The sequence below is a fragment of the Nesoenas mayeri genome (genome assembly GCF_963082525.1).
Source record: "Nesoenas mayeri genome assembly, chromosome: 3".
Lineage (NCBI taxonomy): Eukaryota > Metazoa > Chordata > Aves > Columbiformes > Columbidae > Nesoenas > Nesoenas mayeri.
The window spans coordinates 98,318,892-98,332,921 of NC_137544.1; the positions used below are offsets into that span (position 1 = coordinate 98,318,892).

General features: G+C 37.0%; 1 protein-coding gene across 1 annotated transcript in view; it reads right to left on the minus strand.

Annotated features, from left to right (window-relative positions):
• The window catches only part of USH2A (usherin), a gene marked incomplete at its 3' end in the record, with an annotated part of 383,577 nt that overhangs the window by 290,911 nt on the left and 78,636 nt on the right, over nt 1–14,030 (minus strand). Inside the window, exons 14-17 of the mRNA XM_080341535.1 lie at nt 10,228–10,391; nt 5,375–5,533; nt 2,532–3,026; nt 453–725 (exon numbers count right to left, since the gene is read on the minus strand). Coding sequence (XP_080197661.1) covers nt 453–725; nt 2,532–3,026; nt 5,375–5,533; nt 10,228–10,391 — 1,091 coding nt within the window. The remainder of the gene's footprint in view (nt 1–452; nt 726–2,531; nt 3,027–5,374; nt 5,534–10,227; nt 10,392–14,030) is intronic.

The window sequence follows — 14,030 nt, forward strand, 5'->3', positions numbered from 1 at the left end:
TCAAAGCCTCAGTTCAGGAAAACTCCTTAGAACCTCCTCCCTGAATACATGTAACTTCTTGGACAACATTCTTTATCCACACCAACTGTTAATACACTTCTGACAAAACCAATCCCTTTTCATGTATTCTCCCTTTAAAGAATATAAATAACAACAGAGAAAACAGTGGAAAATTCAAACACTGCTTGGTAGATTTTGCAATCTTGTAATTTTGAAACTTTTGTTTAATCGATAGGAATTATTTTCTTCAATAATATGATTTTAAGGTGAAGAACATGTTTTTGCTTAACATAATAAGTTCTGAGATAAACTGATCTATCTTTAATTAGTTAAAAAATGAGGAAAAAAAGAGAATTTGTCCCTATTTGAATCATCAGTAAATACATTAAAATAAAAAAGGCATTCTAATTTAGTTTTTCATTTCTATAAAACAAATTGAAACCAATACTTACCAGCCTCTCCTGTTCTTCCTGATATCCAGTCTGAAGATATGCTACCTGCCATGTTTACTGCTAGCACATAAAATTCATACTCTGTGAATGGCTCCAGATCGGTGACTGTGGTACTGGTTTGTGGTGGAGCCAGGGCATTTTCATTAGGAGACTCCATAACTGGTTGAGGACTGAGCCATCCACTGCTTTGGAAAATACGAATTTCAGGAAGAAGAAAGTTTCCAGCTTGTTTTGATTTTTTTCTCATGTAAAGTTCATATCTTATAATTATGCCTAGAGAAAATTTAGCCAGAAAAAATAGTGCATTTAAACATTTTCTACAGTTCTTCTAAAATACCAACACCAATATAATTTCATGAGTTACCAATCAATCAATCAACATCATGGAAAATACAGCATAAGAACTTTTCCTAGTTTCTGCTATTTTCATCCAAATGTTCACTTTGGTATTTCTTGCATTACACTATTTTCCCTTCCATGCAGCTTCAGGATTTGAAAGCAAATGGCTAGATTGCAGTATGAATTCTACCAGTCTCACCGGAAGATTATATCTTACTGAATGTTAACTGGAAATTACTTCAGGCCTCTAATTTTCAAAAGGTGTGGGTTTTGGCTTTGGTTTCTGTTTGTCTGGTTTTGATTTTGGTTTTGTTTTGCACAATGGGTAGAGAATTCTTAAGTGACAGTTTAATGCTAACCTTTCAGAACATACTGCTGGAGAGGAGATGTGTGTGTGTGAGTTTTCCACCAACGTAAACCTCTTCCCTATGCAGGAAGGTCTCACCACTTCGGAAAAAAAAAAATCACTATTATGCTATGAAGTGATACACGACCTAGGTTGAATCATGAAAGCAATTTAACTCTAGAAATAGACTGTAAGAAAGCTGACTGGAGATTTCCCAAATGGAAAAGATGAGAGACACAGTAAAGCCCGGAGTTAATTAATGACCATACAATGTATTCATTTGGGCCTGTATTCATGCACAGAACTAGCAAGGTTGCCTGGTAGAAACAGTTTCTCTGTTTGTCCTTGTAAAGACCAGGAAATCTGACCAGATTAATAAATAAATAAATAAATAAATAAATAATATAAAAAAAATAAAACAACAACAAACACAAAACAAAAACCCAAACCAAAAAAAAAGAAACCACATCAAAAAAAACCCCACCAAGACTATTGCCTAAACCTTCCTGTGCTAGCAATATTGTAAGGAGTATATGCTACAGGTTGAGACACAAGTGCTATTAGCAAATATCACAACCTGCACTATTGGAACTACCCCTCTAAATACATATAAGCATTCTTGTGTGGGCGTTCTTCCTGTCTAATCTGATATTAGCTGTCAAATGAGATGTTTGGAGAGAAAGCTGAGCTCCCCATACACAGATGCTCATTTTGTGAACAGATCAAAATGCTTGCTTGAGCATACACAAATATTTGTGCATGTAAGCGCAAGTTCACAAAACTCCACTGCACATAAACTAAACAATACAGTGTTCAACAGTAAAATCTGTGGCATCATAGAAGTATTCTACAACAGCTGTGTTCTCAGTCTCAAAAATCTAAAATATTATTACACAAGTTAGACCAGCAACTCTTGGCAATCGCCTAATCCCTAACAAAGTTATACTGGTAATAGAATTAGTTACTATACATGACGGATGGCTTTAAAAACAGACTTCTCTGTTAATTCTTACAATTTTTTCCATAACTGTTATCTGTTTATTTATTCTTTGTAAGGCAATATCACCACATCTGTCTGAACTAGGCGATTTGGCAAATTAGGAAAAAATTAACTTTACTGTAAATGTTTAATTATAAATGTGATTTTTGCTGCAGCAGATGCCACTAAGGTCTAAATTATGGACCAAACACATTCAGTTGGAGTTCTGGACTCCAACAGAATAAAACACAGACTCTGAAGATACATTTAGTGGCAGACGTGCGAATTCAGGCAAATGCCTTACTTAATTCCTAGTCTCATGTCTCATTGTTAAGTATATTCTAACCAGATTTGAGGAAACGCTGCTGCTTCTTTCCAAAACCTTTGACTTACAAAAGTAAATACAATGTCTTACCATTCGGTTTCTCTGGTGGTGACCATTCCACAGCCAGTTCTGTAGAGCTGATAGTTTCTATCAATGGTGGGCGTAGCTCTTCTGGAGGTGCTTGTGCAGTAATTACTGTTAATGGTTGGCTCTTTAAGCAGCCTCCACTAGTACAAGCTTGCACAGAAAAAACATATTTTGTAAATGGAATGAGATTCCAAAGAATTGCTGATGTTTTCAAGCCTTCATACTGACCACAAGGCTGAAGATCAGCTAAGTTCGTACATGTCAAAATGTATTTCTCTATGGGCCCAGAGTCATTTGAGAGACTTGTCCAGTGAAGTAAAACAGAGTGGTGACTAACAGGAAAGACAGGATTTAAATGCAAGTTCCCTGTAGGAATCCCAGATTTTGTTCTGTACATCACTGAAGCACTTCTAGTCAAACCATGAACGTTGCTGGCTTGGACGTAATAGGAATAGAAGGTATATGGGGATAACATGGTATCAGTGAAGGTCTGAACACCTAAAACAAAAAGGTAAGAAGACAATTTTATCAGTCTAACATGTTAAAAATAATTTGAATTCGACTGAAGTCTTTCCAGCCCCAATTGCAGACATAAGATATTTATGCCCATTTACATGTTCTTCTTAAGATCATTATGAACACCATAACCTTTCAAATTTATTTTTTTTCTTTTTAGACATGGGAAAGCCCTCTCCTTTTCCCTCTGTTATCTTCCACTACACACTGGCATAATCAGAAAAATAAGTTTTCCACTGCATTTCTCCCAGTTCCTGCTTTCATGATGGACAAGATTAATACAACTATCTTCTTGTTCCTCCTTTGCTCAAAAATAATTTTTTCAAATGTAAATCAGTATCCATATTAGTGGACCTGCTTTAGAAAAAGAAAAGCAAACCGTTCTCTAGATTTTCACACCTTATTCATTTCACAGTGGAAGACATTCACTTTCACTTCCTCACTTCTAAAATAGTGCTTAGTAGTTCATTTGTAAAGCTTTTGATCTTGGATGAAAAGTGAAACAGAAGTGCAAATAAGTATTAAAAAGGTATACCCAAAGCCTATATTTACCTTCCTCATCCCTATCTTTTTAGCAGCCATGACCCTGAATAGCTCCTGTGCACATCCCAGAAGCAGTGACACGTCTTAGTCATCACAGCACAATATAAATTTATGTACAACCATACCATCATACATTTCTTTGTCTTAAAAAATAGGAAACATTGAGTAATGTAGTACATTTCAGAGCACAGATAGTCTGAAACTTTTCCAAAGCAAAAGGAGAGGACACAGCTATTTCTACCTCTTCTCTGGATGTTTGCCCTGGCAAGGCAGCCCTAAGTACAACTTGAAGAAGAGGATCACAAAACTATTAGTATTGCTAGATCACGAAACTATTAGTGTTGCTAGATATTCAACCCTTGACATTGTAGCACTGTGTTGGGTCAGCCAAGATAGGTATTATGTTCACAAGTGGCTGGGAGTTGACATAGGAAGGGCAGCTGACCCAAAACTAGCCAAAGGAATATTCCATCCGATATAGGGTCATGCTCAGTTATAAATGGGGAGCTGGACAGGGGGAGTCTCTTTGTCTCTTGCTGCTGCTGGAAGCAGGCTGGTCCAGAACACTCTCAGCTCTCTTTGGGCCATGTGGTTCAGTGCTATTGTATTTTGGGCATGAGCCACTGTCTGTGACTGCAGAGGAGGCTTTTGGTGCAGGCTGCTTCCATTATTGTTACTGTTAATTTGTTAGGGTTTGGGGGGATTGCTTTTTTGCCTTTGTTTTTTTTTTCCCCCTGCTCTGTTAAACTGTTCTCATCCCAACCCAAGAGTTTTCCCTTTTGCTTCCTGATTCTCCTCCCCATCCCACCAGGGGCAGGGAAGAGGTGAGCGAGCAGATTTAGTTGCCGGCTGGGGTGACGAGCTGGGGCCAAACAACCGTCCTATTTGGTGAGCCAGATGGGAGAGGTAAAGGGTTGGGTGCATTCCAAAGTATCTGTGCTTCCACTGAACAATAGTATATTTTTTTTTTACTCCAGGGTACGTGTCAATAATTAGAAAGACTCAACTTCTGCAAGATGTTAATGCTGCATTGGTATGAACATGCAACAAGGAAGCTGCTAGAACAGAAATTAAACCTTACTGGTATTAAACCACATCTGTCTTCTTAAAAAAACCCATCATACTAGTGTGCCGTATATACATAAAACCAAGATCCAAATCCACCTCCTTTTGTTTGAGACGAAGAACAACAGTAGCACAAAATAGCCTTTCCAGCTAGGACAGAATGCCAAATCCTTGAGGATTGCCTTCTGAGGATCCCTTTGCAAGCCTCAACATGAGAGAAGTGATGCTGCTAAAGGGAAATCAAGAGCTACACTGATAGCTTAACAGAAGGTGCTAAAAGTTAGAGACCACAAAAAGCTTTCCTAATCTGTTAACAGTTTAAAACCAGGAATATGAAAAAAGGGAGTTTAAGCACATTATGGTCTCTTCCATTCACCCTAATTCTTTCTCTGGGACCTCTTTTAGATTTTGGATCCTATATATATTTGCAAAGAATACTTTTGGTGAGTAAATTCAGGTTTTTCAGATTAAAAAGTTAAAAATTATCAGCCATTTTGGGTGAGTCAGTTTGCCAGATTTTAGACCAGAGTAGTCCTTTCTCTCAAACAAAATTAGTAACACAGAACAGTAACTCATTAAAGGAAAACAGAATAATGTGTTCAAAATCACAGAAAATTATAATTACAGAAATGAGAAATTATTAAGAAAAAATGCAGATATTATATATATACATATACACACAAAGGCAAAACTTTTGATACCATCTTCCCATAAATACTTACTATAAGGGTAGTAGTCTTCTATTGTATAAATTTCAGCCTCATCCCTATACAGCTGGTAAGTAAGCCTGTTAGAATTTGGAGAGTCAGGGGAACTCCATGAAAGACTGATAACAGAGGAATTGAGAACTTCTCCTGTAGGAGGCGGCTGCTGGAATGGAGCTAAAACATACACAAAACCACAGGATGTGAGAATGAATGTAACCATAATCACACAAATTGAAATAAAAATGCAAAGAAACTGCTAAGTTTTCTTCAAAGAAAAAACATCAAGTAAACATACAGTCACTCAAGCAACACATTAATAAACTGATCCATCCAAACATTCTCCAGCAAAGCTTTTTATCCAAGTACGTGAAAGAAATTTATGCATTTAAACAAATGCCAAATAAACTTAATCATTCTTTCCCCCCAAATTAAAGCACGTACACAACAGTTTCCCAAACACTTTGTTGTTGTTAATGTATTTCAACATCTCTATAAAACGGGAACATGTTTATCTGGTCACATTATTGAAGTCGATAGTTCAATTATAATTTATTTTTTCCAGAGGATTCAATCCATTTTAGCACAGGCCAGGCATAACTTCCTCTAATAGAATAAAAATGGAAAGTCCAACTAACTACAAATTTCACTCAAGTGTTACAATAACCCTATTTAATTAAATGACAAAAACATAAAGGGGCAAATTTGGAAGGTTATTTAGGCAATTCACTTCTATTTGTTTCCAATAAAATATAAATCAATGAAAGCGAGGTATCTAAGTTTTTAAGAAATCAGTTTGAGATTCTTATTTACCAAAATACTACTCTGCTATCACCTCCATTAACTTTGGAAAAAGTGCTACTTAATTGCACTGGTATCAATAAAGAGAAAAGTTCACAAGCCGAAAATCCCACTTTTTCAGAAAGAACAGTTCAAAAATCCCTCCTGTCACTCTCTGGTAATCCAACTGTATGATTGTGATCCTTTAAGATAATTGGCTGCTACCCAGAAATCAAACTTTACATGCATAGATAGAAACATCAACATATATACACAAACACATAAACATACTCTTTTACAGTTCGACCCCATGATCTTAAAGGTATTAATGTATGATTCTATGATAGTACAGAATCCTGGCACTGGACAAAGCTGCTCTGTTTTGGCCACTAGTGATTGCTAGCTTGACTCAAAGGTAGACTGTGCCACCCCCTACCCTCTTCACCAAGGGAGGGAAAACAAGGGGAGCACAGATCTAAAGGAAAATATTTTGCTCCAGGGATTAGAATAGTCAAGCACAGTACAGAAATCCACATATGGAGTAAGCTACCAGGAGCTGGATCCAGAACCACCCAATAAGCTTTTCTCCCTTACATTAAGCATTATAGGCAAATACCAACATTAGGAGCATCCAGCACAGCATTGCCAGCCAGGCAAAGAAGGGGATTGTCCCGCTCTCCTCTGCACCAGTGTGGCCTCACCTGGAGCTCTGTGTGCAGTCTGGGCACTGCAGGATAAAAAGGATATAAAGCTACTGGAGAGTGTCCAGAAGAGGGCTACAAAGTTCTCGAAAAGCTGGGAGGGGAAGCTTTATGAGGAGTGGCTAAAGTCACTTGGTTTGTTCAGCCTGGACAAGCCTCATCATGGTCTACAGCTTCCTCACAAGGGGAGGAAGAAGGGTAGGAGCCAATTTCTTATCTTTAGCAACCAATAACAGAGCTCACGGGAATGGCAGGAAGATGTCCCAGGAGAGGTTTAGGTTGGACATAAGGAAGAGGTTCTTCACCCAGAGGGTGGTGGACATTGGAACAGGCTCCCCAGGGAGGTGTCACGGCCCCAAGCCTGACAGTGTTCAAGAAGAGACTGGACAACACCCTCAGACACATGGTGTGAACTGTGGGGTTATCATATGCAGAGAACAGAGCTAGACTCAATGATCCTTGTGGGTCCCTTCCAACTCAGGACATTCTGTCACTCTGTGATGACTATCATCATCTCTGTCACGTGGATATTTGCTTAATATAAACAATTCACCAAATTTTATTATCAGTATCTGTTCAGCCAACCTAACGGTAGACAAGAAGCAAAGAGTGAAATTGCAGACAGAAAGCGACAGTGAGGACCTCAAACCACAAAAGTGATAGATGTAGTGAGTTACGCCAACAGTGGGTCACATCACGTTTTGGCTTTTAATACAAATCTAAAATGTGATTTGAAGCTCTTTTAGCGTAAGATAATGAAAAGCCCTGCTCCTACTGCAGTCTTTCAGACAAAAAATAGCAGAAAATACAGGGTGCTTCTAAAAGATGGACCCAGTTTGAAGTCACAGTCAACTTCAAATTGGATCCATCTTCTTGAAACACCCTGCATTTCTAGAATTCATTGGATTGGACAGAACACAATCATCATCTCCCATTAGAAAGCACAGATTGTTGTGTTGCCAGTCTAGAACTTTTGAGTTCAGCTGAGTTTGGAAGTAAATCTACACTGCAGGAGTTTGAGAATCCAGGGAAATAAGTGCTCCTAAATCCCTTTGGCATCTTTGAAAGTTTCTCTCCATGTAATACATGCTTACAAGACCTGAGCAACCATACAAATTCACCAGCCTAACCTTCACACTCCATTCTGAGTCTCACACTACTGCATATTGCTCTCACATGTTTGTTGTTTCACATTTTAGATGTGTAAGCAAAGTGAAGAATCACAGAATCACAGAATGTTAGGGATTGGAAGGGACCTCAAAAGATCATCTAGTCCAATCCCTTGCCAGACCAGGAACACCTAGACGAGGTTACAGTATTTCAGATTTTTATGCAGCATCTAAGATATTGTTGGTGTGGAAAAATTGAAAATAGGTCTTCTCCTTAAAGAAGGTTAGTTGGACAGTGACAGCAACTTACATTTGCTTCCCTTGGCAAAGACTTATAACCAGTAATAGTATATATCAACAAAATACTGTTCTGCAAGGAAAATAACCGCAAATATCAAGCCAGGCAAAGCTTCATATCTGTGCAACAAGTTAAAATATTTTGGTATGAATAACAAAAAGACTGCAATTGCTATATCATCTATGTCCAGAAGAGGACTCCGCTTGTCATTTAGAATACTGCTTGATGTATTTTTTTCTAACTAAAATCTATTATATTATTTATCTATGTCATATTATTATTAATCAATTTTATAGTTGAATTGCCATTGACCTTTATCCAATGTATATACCAACATAAATAAGTAGGTTAGTTTATGTTTGTAAAGCACTTTGAAGATGAACAGCATCATAAAAGTGCCATGTATTATTATTATTATACATTCAGTTGAAACATCCTACATTTTTTAAAGAAACAACTAGCCAATCAACTGTCTACACCATGAAGAGATACTATGCCTTTACAGAAGATTACAGGGAAAAACAAAACAAAACTGTATCCAAACACTTACAAACTTTGAGGGAAAAAATCATGTTTGGAAAGAAATCAGTCTCTTCATTCTATCCCATTTTTAGCATTGTGCATTCTGCATTGCATATTATTTGAAATTTAAACCAATTTACAGTGAAATACAAACTGGAATTAACATGTGAGCTGCCTGTCCTTGTAAAGAAACTCTTCGTGCACATACATTTCTGCTTAAAAATCTACAGTATGAGCATATCATAATGATGAATGTCACATAAATATCTATACAAAATATACAAAGAAATATGTTACTGAAGGATGATCCAGAATCATACTCCAGAGATCAGTTGGGAACATCTAACCCTGTTGTTGCATGACACATGGCTACCTGAGCTGACCCTTGCAGTAGCATCAGCCTGGCCATTATTAATTAGGTCTGCGGACAGAAATGACCAATTAGCATCTGCAGAGTCCCTCAGTGACTGGTTGTGTGACTTCTGAGACTGGGCCATTACCTGCATATGGCAGTAAGATGTGTCACAAAAACTTAATGCAACTTTTTCAGAACTAGCTGAGGTCCTACCCACACAGTTCGGCATTGTGTGTTATGGAGTCCTCAAAGCCCATTTCTGAACATTGAACTGAAGCCAACTTAAACATTTAATTTTCTTTTTACATATAATATTTTTCCTCTCCTTCTGTAAAATCCCTGCCAGCTTAGAGACCATGAAGTGGTGAACAAATCTGTATATTTAGTTTTCACTACTTATGACACAAACAAAGGCTGAAACTCTGCCATCTCTTCATATTCAGACTCATTGCCATGGCAGAAGTGCAGATGTTCCATTGCAATGTGTTTCATTACAATTCATGACCTGACAATCAACGTAGCTTCAGGCCCACCTCACACACACCAATTTCTGACTTTGTTACACTGCATCACATATTTTCCCAAACTGACTGAAAAAAAGTCCCAGGATAAGGAACACAAAGCTACAATTGTACTGAGGAGCAGATTTTGAATTAACCCCAGGAGCAAAACTGCAACAGACCTTCTGAAGACAGGTCTTCTGCCTCCTGTCAACAGCAGGAAAGTGGGCTAAGCTCTAAGTTGTACAAATACTGCTGCATTCCGGTAACTAGAAGGTGAACTCTGCATTCATTACCACGAAGAACATGGTGGGAAGTCCAAAGGAACTATAGGCCATTACTTCTCCCCCGGGTTAGACTGCAAGCACAAGTTGCGTGTTGCATTCTGAGGTTGCATTCTGCACACCTCTCTAGAAAACACTCCTAAGATACTCACAGTGAAAATCACCCAGACGTAAGGAACCAGACATATGGGGAAAGAAAAAAAAGTCAAACCCAGTTTTAGTACTGCTGACTTAATTTAATACTCACTACATCTATTCTTTTTTAAAAAAAAGGGCAACATTCATTTGAAAGGCATGCTTTCAAGGCCTAACATCCACTTACTTTTACTGCAGCCAAATACGTTGTGGACATCCAAATTACTAGCATTGGGAACACAGTTGTCACATTTCAAGCCAGTTACAAATTGTTTACAAACACACTGTCCAGTAACAAGATGACAAGTCCCAGTAATGGCTCCTGCAGGATGACAATTACAGTGCTGACATCTACAAACAAAAACAAATCAAGAAAGTGATCAAAACACATTAACACTCTGGTTAAGCACAGTAGGGTTTTGTTTAAAAGATTCTTCGGTAACACAATTAAAAAATCATAAACAGTTCAGTAGCCAGAGACACAGCAGAAAATCTATTTGCCTGATTAACAAAAAAAAAAACAACACAACAAACTTACAAAAAAGGTGTCCATTATAAAAATAAACATTAACATTTCAGTGCCAGAATAACATTCGAATTTAGACTAAAACTGCTCGAAATTAAAGAGCTTTTATATTTATAGATCCATACACAAAATGGATAATAATGTTCAGTAATAACCACTTCATGCACTCAGTCCTGCAACGCTCACACAACCTTTCTTGCAGAGCTTTAGAGTTCAGTGATATATGTGTAAGTGATTTCATAGGTTTCTGCATAAAATATACAACTTTCCAACTTACAGGAAACTAGGCTTTTGTTGAAAAATAAATCAATTAATAATTCCTTGTCCACAAAGGCAACTTGAACTTGGAAAAAAAAAAAATAACATGCTGCAAATAAAGGAGACTGAATGTAGACAAAAAATGAGAGAAAAAAGTCCTGAGATTAAAGCAGTGACAGGAAACAGCAGAAATATGTATATAATAACAGAAAGCACAGCTTCTTCACAGCCTGAGGGACAAAATTACTAAAAATAATATTTAACTAATTGTGTAAATTAAATTATTTTTTATTTTAAAAGAACAACAAAAAATAAAAGCATTGGTATCACACAAATGCCACATTTCAATTCTGTAAATCTCTTTGGCATCAGTAGAGTACTTTCAGGATTAATTTATGCTTTAGTTTTTGCATGTGAAACCCGTCACGATCAACTTGTTTTTCACTTGATATACTATTTTCCCACTGACATTCATTTAGAGCAGGGATACCAATGTCAGATTATGCAAATATTCAAAGACTCGGAGCATCTCAGAAGTTAAGCAAAGCAATTGTTTCCTTACTGCAAATACTATTGTGCTACCCATTGCAATACAGACTGCCATTAGTTGTCATAACAGAAAGTCAACAATGGCAAATAAAACCTTGCACTTTAGATTCTACTTTCAATATATTTTAATTGCTGCAGGCTAAGTTTTGAAAAACTATGCACTGGGAGAAATGTGGGACTGTACAGTGCAGCTAAAACATACTGGGAAATCTCCACTTCACTCCCCCTGCCCTGAGCTGGAAAAATCCCATTTTCAGGCATAGGCAACATCAGCCTGCAGGGAATCTTAAATTACTCTAGATGCCAGGTCCCAAGAAGATGAGGCAGCAAAAAGACCTTGGAGAAGTCCAAGAGAGAGACAGTCATTCCATGTCCCCTTTGTTCTGCTAACCCTAAGACTAGACAAGGACTGATTTATATTTGGCTGATATTTCCTTGGCCACTTTCACCAGAACCTTCAGACAAGTTATTTTGCCATTTTCCCGGTCATCACCATCACCTTGGTCTATCTCTTTCTGACTACATGAAGGCAGAAATATAAGTGACTTCTGTTATGTTTTAAGTATCAGCTTTTTAAGACAAGGGAGAGAGGAGGGGAGGGTGGAAACTGTTTTCACATTAGGACACTAAAATTCAGGTCAATAATCAGTGAAAGAGACATTAAATGTGACAGATTTTTAAACAAGTTTAAGAAAACTTTTCACATACATTTTCTGCCCATCACAGAGCTCTCTCTATTAAAGTTCCTTTACTCCACACAGCAGCTCATGCTGTGTGATCTCCTGGGTAATCATTCAACACCCTTAAAAAGGCTGATAAAAGCCAAAGCTGCAAAATAAGCTGCAAATTTGTTTTATGGACTAATATCCTTGTGGGAATAAATAAAATACATTCTCTCTTGGAAACTATACTGTAGTTTGCTCTCTTTTATAGTGAAGAGAAAAGGGCAATTTTTTCAAACTGTATTAAGTCTTTTCATCTGTAGACAGTGCATCCAAATCCTCCTTCAAATAGAGGTTTTGTTTAGACTATTTAAATGTCATGACTGGAGAAAATGGTTTAGTTAGAGAAAGAAAAAAAGAAAAAAAAAAAAGACAGAATTATTTGCTCAGTAAGACAGTACTTTATTATTTCCTAATTTCACTACATGATATTTAGTACATATTACTTGAGGGGGAGGGTTGTCAACAAAAGTGCCTCAAAAGATAAACAGTAAAAGACAAGCTTGTCCTACTGCCCCTGTATATTATTGTACCTCTTATAAATAAGGGTCCCCTGAGTATTCCAGTTTTTATTCTCATTTACACATGAGACAATCAAACTCACACATACAGTCACAGTAACAGTTCTCAGTGCCTGGCAGGGTGGGGCTGCTTCTTTCTCCTCTAAGTAGTTGCATTTTATTCTAGGAAAGGTGGAGGCTCCCTGCCTCCACCTATACTAAATTAGAGTCCTGATCATCCAAACAATAGCACACATTGCTGTATGCTATTCCACAGGATTATACATTATATTTGTGTAATCACATGCATCATTTTCTTAAACTGCAGAACACTAGAACTGGCTTTGTTGTTATGCATAATTCGTGCTTTTCAGTCAGGATTAAGGATTCCATCAATTAAGGATTTTTTTTTAAATAACTAATTCTTTGAAACTTTCGGTCATGTAAGAAATATTTTCAGTATTTTTGATAAATGCTACTTCTTCAAGATACTCTGATTCAAACATCTTTGAGTTTTATTAAAACAGAATTATATATAATCAAGGAAAACAGACTTTTAAAACATGGAAAAAGAAACGTCAGGCCAAGATGAATTGCAATATTGATTTTGTGAGGATAAATGGTTTTTGTAATATTAATATAGAGAAACCTTTATTACATTGACTCTCTAGGTGCAGTTAGAACCTCTCCAGCAATCTGTTTAAAATCTTCATTTTTCATCCTTATGGGAAAACCTCACTTGCTAAATGGATTTCATAAACAGTAATCTGTCAAGATATATATATATAGATAAACAATTTGTGATGTTCATTGACCAGTTCATTGTAGTAAACAATACAGAGGTAAAGTATTTCAAATGTGTACTGATGCCCACAACCATTACAGATCTGTTCAGACCACTGCAAACATCAAATATCTCTTATTCTTTAGTTACCAAGGAAATTTTCCTGCTTCATTAGCTGAAATGCATTAAAAAATGTGTTCATGTTTTACCTCAAAAACATCACAAAACAAATCAGCTCATACATACATTCCTCAGAGTGGGAGAATTTTAAAACCTCACAGTCTTTGTGTGGCACAACTTTTGCTTTATCTCTGCTTTGTGCCAAGACGGATACATCTTTGCCACTGCAGACAGCTCACACACTTTTCATTCTTTAACCACAGCACCATTAAAAAGACTCTTGGAGCAAGGGCGGTTTAAATGACACTGCAACTTTACAAAGCAAGAAGCAGCACATTACTCTTTTTAAGAATATATTAACAGTTAAAGAAATGGGTTAAAAAAGTTTAACAAATAAAGACCTGGATCATCATTTTCAGTGGATAAACATTTCTGCCTGAGGAACAGAGATGCACTGCACGAGTAGATGCTAACCAAAGGGAAGTCAAGCATATGCAACACAACTTAATCATGTTAATGTACTACCAGAGC